The sequence below is a fragment of the Corapipo altera genome, unplaced genomic scaffold (assembly GCF_003945725.1).
Source record: "Corapipo altera isolate COAL_440 unplaced genomic scaffold, ASM394572v1 0, whole genome shotgun sequence".
Taxonomy (NCBI): domain Eukaryota; kingdom Metazoa; phylum Chordata; class Aves; order Passeriformes; family Pipridae; genus Corapipo; species Corapipo altera.
This window is the reverse complement of record NW_020884872.1, coordinates 202,849-210,687: the sequence shown is the minus strand read 5'-3', so window position 1 is coordinate 210,687 and position 7,839 is coordinate 202,849. Positions and strand designations below refer to the sequence as shown.

Here is a 7,839-nt window from a genome sequence, read left to right as displayed (position 1 = left end):
TGTCCTGAGGACACAGGGATTAGGGACCCAAACTGTCCTGAGGACACAGGGATGAGACAGGGACCCAAACTGTCCTGAGGACACAGGGATGACACAGGGACCCAAAGTGTCCTGAGGACACAGGGATGAGACAGGGACCCAAACTGTCCTGGAGGACACAGGGATGACACAGAGACCCAAATGTCCTGAGGACACAGGGATTAGGGACCCAAACTGTCCTGGAGGACACAGGGATGACACAGGGACCCAAACTGCCCTGGAGGACACAGGGATGAGACAGGGACCCAAACTGCCCTGGAGGACACAGGGATGACACAGGGACCCAAACTGCCCTGGAGGACACAGGGATGACACAGGGACCCAAACTGTCCTGAGGACACAGGGATGAGACAGGTACTCAAACCACAACAACTGCAGTCATTGCCCCAGCAGTGAAAAGGAAGAAATGGATAAGGCAAGGGACAGGGCCATAGCAGGGTTTGGCAAGGCAGGAAGAGGAGGAGAGGAAGAAGGAGTAGAAGGAGGGGAGGGGACAGATAAGAAAGCTGGTCCTTCACCAAAGGGAGTCAGACAAATCCAAACCAAGGTTACCCAGTCTCTGACCTCCTCAGAACTCCGGGACTGGCAGAAGGATTCCAGCTGCCAGCCCGGTGAGCAGATTCCTGCCTGGCTGCTTCCATGCTGGGACAACAGGGCTGACAGTCAACTACTGGAAGGTCACAAAGCCCAGCTGGGATCCCTCACCAGAGACAGTCAAATTGAAAGAGGAACTGGAAAGCAGAGAACAATTTACAGTCTTGGAGGTGGCTCCTCCCAAGTGTGAGGGAAAGGGATCCATTCAAGGAAGATCTAAGGAGTTCCCCAAGAAAGTGGGGCCACTGCAGATGAAGGTATCCAGTGCTTGAGAGAATTAGCAGTGCTGGAAATCATCTCCAGTAACTTAAGAAGGGATGACACCCCCAAAGAGCCAGAGGATGTTCCTTGCACGGTGACCATGTGGAGGAAGGCGGTTCAAAGCACCCCTGTGTCATATTCTAACAGTCTGGTACCAGTATATTACCCAAAGATGGATCCAGAAACTGTAGAGTTCATGTCCTCATGGCTTCAAGATGTGGAAGAAACTCTGGGCACCTCCTCACTCCCACGGGCCAGCACCTCATTTCCCAGGGGCAGCCCAAGAGACCGGTCCCCTCCTGCCCCGGGCAGAGGGAAAGGAAGCCCCAAGCTCAGGCCACATGGTGAACCCTGGTTCTTTCTGTGTGACCAGGGGAAGACATGAAGAAGTGGGATGGTGAACCCACCTCTGAGCTGGAAGCCTGAGCATGTGAATTAAGAGGGAAGGGAAGTGTTAAGAAGGGGTCACCCAGGAAAGCTGCCCATGGAGTTGCCACAGAGACCCAAGAAAGAAAACAGCGACCTCTCAGATGTAAGAGGACTGAAAGCAACCCCTCTGATCCTGCTGAGGGGACCTCTGGTCTGGCATGGCAGGGGTCAGACAGTGAATACTCTGAGCAGGAACAGGATTGGAGGCCAGGAGGAGCAAAGGGATGATGGGGTCTGCTGGATTCGATATTCCAGAGCACATGAGCTCAGCTCAGATGTAAGAGCTGAGGCAGGAGCAGGAGGGGGGCATTCACTGTCTCCAGTGTCTCCTGCTGAGGACCCATCTGTGTCCCCAGGCCCTGCTTCCCAGCAGTGCCAACCACAGCTGCTCATGGGAGCAGAGAACAAACCCTGCTCTCTTTGGCTTCTGCGCACGCAAGCTCAGCTTTACTTTTTGCTTTAAATAAACTCCCAACCCATGAGTTGTTTTCCACCTCACTCTCTCCCCTGTCCAGCTGGAGAGGGATAGAGCAGCTGGGTGGGCACCTGGTGCCCAGCCAAGGTCAACCCCCCACTACAGGAAACAGAGGAAAAGCTCCAAGAGAGCCCCAGTTTGGGGCCTGAGGGCCGAGACGAGCCAAAAAAGGGGAACAGGAACCCGGGTCAGAGTCATCCTCGGGGTTTTACAGGAAAGCCCAGCACAGTTTGTGTCTCAGCACACAGTAAAATATCATCCAGCTCAGTAACAGAGGAACAAGGTGGGAGATCAGCATCAGACAAGTCACCCTGAGACAACAGTTGTTTATTCCTGTTGGGCAACAACTGCCCTGGTTCCTCTTCCCTCTTTTGCAGGAGAAACACAAAACCTCTGCACGTACCTCTTCAAAGTGTGAGGGGATTTTCAGAGGTGGCTGAAACGACTGTTTGATTTTCTTGTGGTGTTTCCACAGGAGCAGCAAACCAGCTGTAGCCAGATTTATAAGGATTAACCCCGAGAGACACAGCAGGGTGATGAATCCAGCTCTGGTTGCCTCTGGAAAAGCAGAAAAAAAAAAATCCATGTACCTACAGCAGGTTCATATTTATGGAATCATGGAACGGTTTGGGTTGGGAGGGACCTTAAGGATCATCTTATCCCACCCACCCCCTGCCATGGGCAGGGACACCTTCCACCAGCCCAGGTTGCTCCAAGCCCTGTCCAACCTGGCCTTGGACACTTCCAGGGATCCAGGGGCAGCCACAGCTTCTCTGGGCAACCTGGGCCAGGGCACTGGGAAGCCCTCTAGCACTGGGAAGCCATTCCCTGTGTCCTGTCCCTCCAGCCCTTGTCCCCAGTCCCTCTCCAGCTCTCCTGGAGCCCCTTCAGGCCCTGCAAGGGGCTCTCAGCTCTCCCTGGATCCTTCTCTTCTCCAGGGGAACCCTCCAGCTCTCCCAGCCTGGCTCCAGAGCAGAGGGGCTCCAGCCCTGGGATCAACTTCAGATTCCAGAGGGGGCCAAACTCCATTATCCCATATTCCAGCAGGATTTATGAAGGAAAAGGAAGAGCCCAACACAGACCCTCAGTTACTGACTGATGATTCCTGATTATTTTGCCATCAGTGACAGCTGTGGACTCTGTGGTGCCCTCAGCACTCCCAACAAACTGGGTATGGAAGGGACCAGCTCAGGTGATCCAGGGCTCATGTTCTACCTCATCCCACTCTACACAGAACTACCCCAACCCCACATACCACTGATGGCAGTTCTGTGACACTCTGGGGCACTTTGCTGTCCTAACAGTTCACCATAGACTCCCTGGAATTCGACCTGAAGGCTAAAGCAATAAAGTGTTGATTCCTTTAGTTTTCCAATTTGGAATAGTGTATTCTGTGTCTCTTGTTCCTGTTTAAAAGACAAAAAAAACCCAAACAAACAGGTGTTACTGTAAAACCAGCCTTGTTCCCAACACAAGTATCCCTCCCCCATTTAAGTTTCTCATTCAAAAAACCCAGATTTATTTTTTTATTTTTCCATCACTCAGCTTTCCCACACAAGAGAGGCAGTGAAATATATTCCAGCTTTCCTGGATGTTTTGATGCAGCAGCTCAGGCAAAGGGCAAAATATAGAGGGAGGGCAGGGAAAAATTAAACCCTGAGTGGAGCCTTCCCCATTTCTTTCCTGTCTCTCAAATGAAGGTGTTTGTGTGAGTGTCAGAAAAACACACATTTGGTGCAAGACAGGAAGGAAAGGGAGGTGACTTACTAAGGCCTCTGAAGCGAAAGGGTTTTTTAAATGTTAACATTTTTCTTAAATAAATTAATATTTTTCTACTTCTGTTTTTTAAATATTTGACTTTAGAATTATGTCATTTGGAAGCTGCTGCTTCTTTTTTTTTTAACTTAATACCTCCCCTACAACACTGGCCTGTGCACAACACAATTCCCAAGGCCCCAGGCAGCAGCAGGAGCACAGGACAGGACCAACACCAAGTCTCAGGATGAACAGGGCCAGCTCATCCCAGTTCACCCCAGCATGTTTCCAACAACCTTTTCTGCCCTGGGAACAGGCACATCAGGCCCTGTGCCCTGCTCCTGCAGCTCCCAGCACAGCAAAGGAGGAAGGAGATTCCAGGTTTCCACATTCCCTAAGCAAACCCTGGAATCAAAAGTCACCTTTGACACTGATTCTCAACCTTGATCTGCAATGGGATTTTAGCCTTTGTTCCACATGGAGGAGAGGAAGATGGGTTTTTAAGTTTGGGAATGCAGCAGTACTTGTGTCAAGGCCAAATTAACCGTCCAGGACTCCCCGTGGTGACATTCATGGGCAGAGACAAAATACAGTCGATTTCTTCCTCCAGTTGTTGTTTTGCCAAGAGCCACTGACTCACATCCCAGCCTCCAAGGCACGAGGAACAAAGGAAATAAGAGAGAATTCTCACCTTTTTCGTGGTCCTTGTTGTGTTCTCCCAGTAGAACACACGATACTGGAAACTGTCCCCGGGCTCAGGTGTGAAAGGGGGGGTGACACTGAGGAGCAGTGAGTCAGAGCTGGCACTCACTCTGCTCACCCTGGGGGGGCCCAGAGTGGCTGGAAACAAACACAGAGAGAGCAGTGAACCCCTGGGATGCACAACAGCTCATGGATTGGCTCCAGCTCCACAGAATCACTGGGGCTGGAAAAGCCCTCCCAGCCCATGGATCCCCCCTGGGCCCCATCCCCACCTTGTCCCCCAGCCCAGAGCACTGAGTGCCACGGCCAGGCCTTCCTGGGACACCTCCAGGGCTGGGCACTCCAAACCTCCCTGGGCAGCCCTGGAAATTCCTCCTCCTGTCCAACCTGAGCCTCCCCTGGCACAGCTGGAGGCCGTTCCCTCTCCTCCTGTCCCTTGTTCCCTGGCAGCAGAGCCCGACCCCCCCCGGCTCCCCCCTCCTGTCAGGGGGTTGCAGAGCCAGAAGGTCCCCCCTGAGCCTCCTTTTCTCCAGGCTGAGCCCCCCCAGCTCCCTCAGCCCTTCCTGCTGCTCCAGCCCCTTCCCAGCTCTGTTCCCTTCCCTGTACACTCTCAGCAAACATAATAAATTTCAACAGTTTTTTCTCAAGAAAGGGAAAACATTTCCTCATGTACTTAATATATTTACAATATTTACCTAGCTGGTAATTCAGTAAACATTAACTAGAAAATACCCAAGTTCATCTGCAGTTACTGGCCATTTTTTTTCCTTTGATCAGCCTGCCACAAATTCCATGTTCCCTAAAACCCACAGTGCTCTGAGTCAATAGATTGGAAGAGAAATAACTGCTTTCCCCCTCCTTGCTTTGATGTCTCCATTTGACCTTCAGGATAAACATGATGATTTCCTTTTGTGAAATACTCTTGAGGTCTAAATCATAAAAAATACAAATAAAGTACTGCCTGTGGTACTTATTAACAGCAAAATCACCCCTGGCAAGGTCTAGTGGAAGGTGTCCCTGCCTATGGCAGGGGGTGGCACTGGATGAGCTTTAAGGTCCCTCTCAACCCAAACCAGTCTGGGATTCTATAATTTAAGAAGTGTCCTTGACATTTCTACACTGCAGTCAGGACTATTTATATCTGTCAGGACTATTCATATTTATGAGGACAATTTACATTTATCAGACCACTGGTATTTATCAGGACAGGGATCTGTTCAGCAGAAGCAGGTGGGTTTGCCTCAGACTGCCACAAATCCAAGGGGTTCACGTGGGCAGTGCTCAGGGGGGAAATGAGAAAGTGGAAAACTCCCCAACAAAAGGACGTTGTGGCTCTGGGAAGGCTCAATCACCCCAGGAAACCCATGTTTCCCCCGTGACACCTGCTGAGACAGCCCTGACCCACCACAGCACAACCAGGGAGTGTCAAATCCCGGCGAGACCTCGTTGTCTTTGTGGGCAAACACCTCCAACCCTCTCACCTTGGCTCTGCACAACAGAGCTGAAAACGTGGAACAGTTTTCTCAAAGAAATCTCCTTGGAGAGAGAGAAAGAGAGACAGAGAGACAGAGCCAGTGACAGCAAAGGCAGCACTTACTGTCCCTCTCTGCCACAAAGGGCCCTGCCTGCACCCAGGCTGAGGGGAGCTGCCCCAGCTCAGCCCTCACGCGCAGGAAGATCGTCCAGCGCCGCTTCTGAATCTCCAGGGGGAACCCACACTGGGTCCGGGGGATCCGGGTACAGTTCATCTCATTCCACACAGGAAAGGCCCCTCTGCTTCGCCAGAAAAGCACAAATAAACACAGCAGAACAGTGCAAGCACCCAAACTAATCCCTCCCACCCAGAGGATTCTGGTACGGAGGTAACGCGCTACAAACCCACGGCTTTCACCTGGGCACAACCCCAGGGCCCTCTCAGCACCTCCATCTCCTCAAAGGAAATTAAATTTAAATGGGAAAATTAAAAATTAACCAGAGAGAATCAGACTAAAATTCTGCAGGGAACTGGCCAACATTTCTGGCTGCTCTTCACGTCTCCAATCTTTCCTCAGCTCAGTGGACATATCACAGCCTCTCAGATGCTGCTTTTGGACATACACAAAAGCAGCTGGGATAAAAAACATGCTTTCCTGTCTGTGCTTATTGATATCTACACGTTTCAGGTTTCTAAAACCAATTGTGTTACTGAATTAGGACAAAATGAGCTGCTTTTAGAACTGTTTACTCACGTTTTATAGTGGACTGTGTATAACACCGAGCCTGTCTCCACTGGAACAGGAGACCATCTCAGCAAACTATGGAAGTTATAGGAATAAATCTCCACGTCCTCTGGAGCCGGTAAATGGGGAGAAGGTTCTAAAGTAAGAAGAGGAATAAAAATAATTATTGAAACGTTCAAGCGCACAGTGACCAAATTTTGGTCTCCGAATTCCCTCACCACGTGTCATAATTTCACTGCTGTCATCATGCATCACATCTGCAGTGCTACTACCACAGACCACACTGTCACTGCTTCTCAGGCAAAACCACTTCTCCTCCTCCTCCTCACCTGGTTTCCAGCTGCACTGGCACTGATACAATTCAGGGGGGAGGCCCTGGCCCAGGTTGCCCAGAGAAGCTGTGGCTGCCCCTGGATCCCTGGAAGTGTCCCAGGCCAGGTTGGACGGGGCTTGGAGCAGCCTGGGCTGGTGGAAGGTGTCCCTGCCCATGGCAGGGGTGGCACTGGATGGGCTTTAAGGTCCCTTCCAACTCAAACCAGTCTGGGATTCTCTGTTTCTATGAATTGAACTCCCTGTTTTCACTCATTCCACGCAGAACATAATGCTGAAAGTACCAAAGTACCAAGTCCAGCACAAAACAACAAACCTCACCCAGCCCCACGAAGCCATAAATTAAGGTCCCAGAATCAAGGCTGGCAGAGCCCTCCAAGATCATCCAGTCCCACCCCAGCACCACCACAATCACCCTAATCCACGTTCCCAAGGGCCACATCCAGACACCTCTGGGACACTCCCAGACACAGGGACCCCACCACCTCCCTGGGACACTTATTGCAAGGCCTGACCACTCCTGCAGGGGGAAAGTGTTTCTAATCTCTGATCTGACCCTGCCCTGGTGCAATTTTAGGCCATTTCCTCTCCTCCTTTCCCTCGGGACATGGCAGCAGAGCCCGACCCCCCCTCCCTGCCCCCTCCTGTCAGGGAGTTGGGGAGAGCAATGAGGTCCCCCCTGAGCCTCCTCTTCTCCAGATAAACCCCCCCAGCTCCCTCAGCTGCTCCTCACAGGACACATTTTCTAAACCCTTCCCCAAGGCCCCCCCACCCCTGGTCATTACAGCAGCTCACCTATTTCAGTTACCTGCATCCCACCTCTGACTGTCCTCACATCCCAGAGCACATCTTCCCTGACCATCTGCCCCCTGTTAACTTGGACAGTGACCTCAGTGACACCTTCCAGGGGACAGCTGGAGACAAAACCCCTTCAGCCCCACTCGCAAACCTCGAGTTCTGCCAACTCTGAAACGCATTTCACCACGTGGGAGAGGACAGAGGCCTCTGCTCGAGGTGTGGCTGCTGTTGGGGGGG

The 7,839-nt window shown here is 51.7% G+C and overlaps 1 protein-coding gene across 1 annotated transcript in view; it reads right to left on the bottom strand.

Annotated features, from left to right (window-relative positions):
* Positions 1 to 7,839, bottom strand: part of IFNGR2 (interferon gamma receptor 2) — a 16,808-nt gene that overhangs the window by 2,905 nt on the left and 6,064 nt on the right. Inside the window, exons 3-7 of the mRNA XM_027637542.1 lie at positions 6,484 to 6,610; positions 5,853 to 6,028; positions 4,245 to 4,393; positions 3,054 to 3,204; positions 2,202 to 2,356 (exon numbers count right to left, since the gene is read on the bottom strand). Of these exons, the coding sequence (XP_027493343.1) occupies positions 2,202 to 2,356; positions 3,054 to 3,204; positions 4,245 to 4,393; positions 5,853 to 6,028; positions 6,484 to 6,610 (758 nt within the window). The remainder of the gene's footprint in view (positions 1 to 2,201; positions 2,357 to 3,053; positions 3,205 to 4,244; positions 4,394 to 5,852; positions 6,029 to 6,483; positions 6,611 to 7,839) is intronic.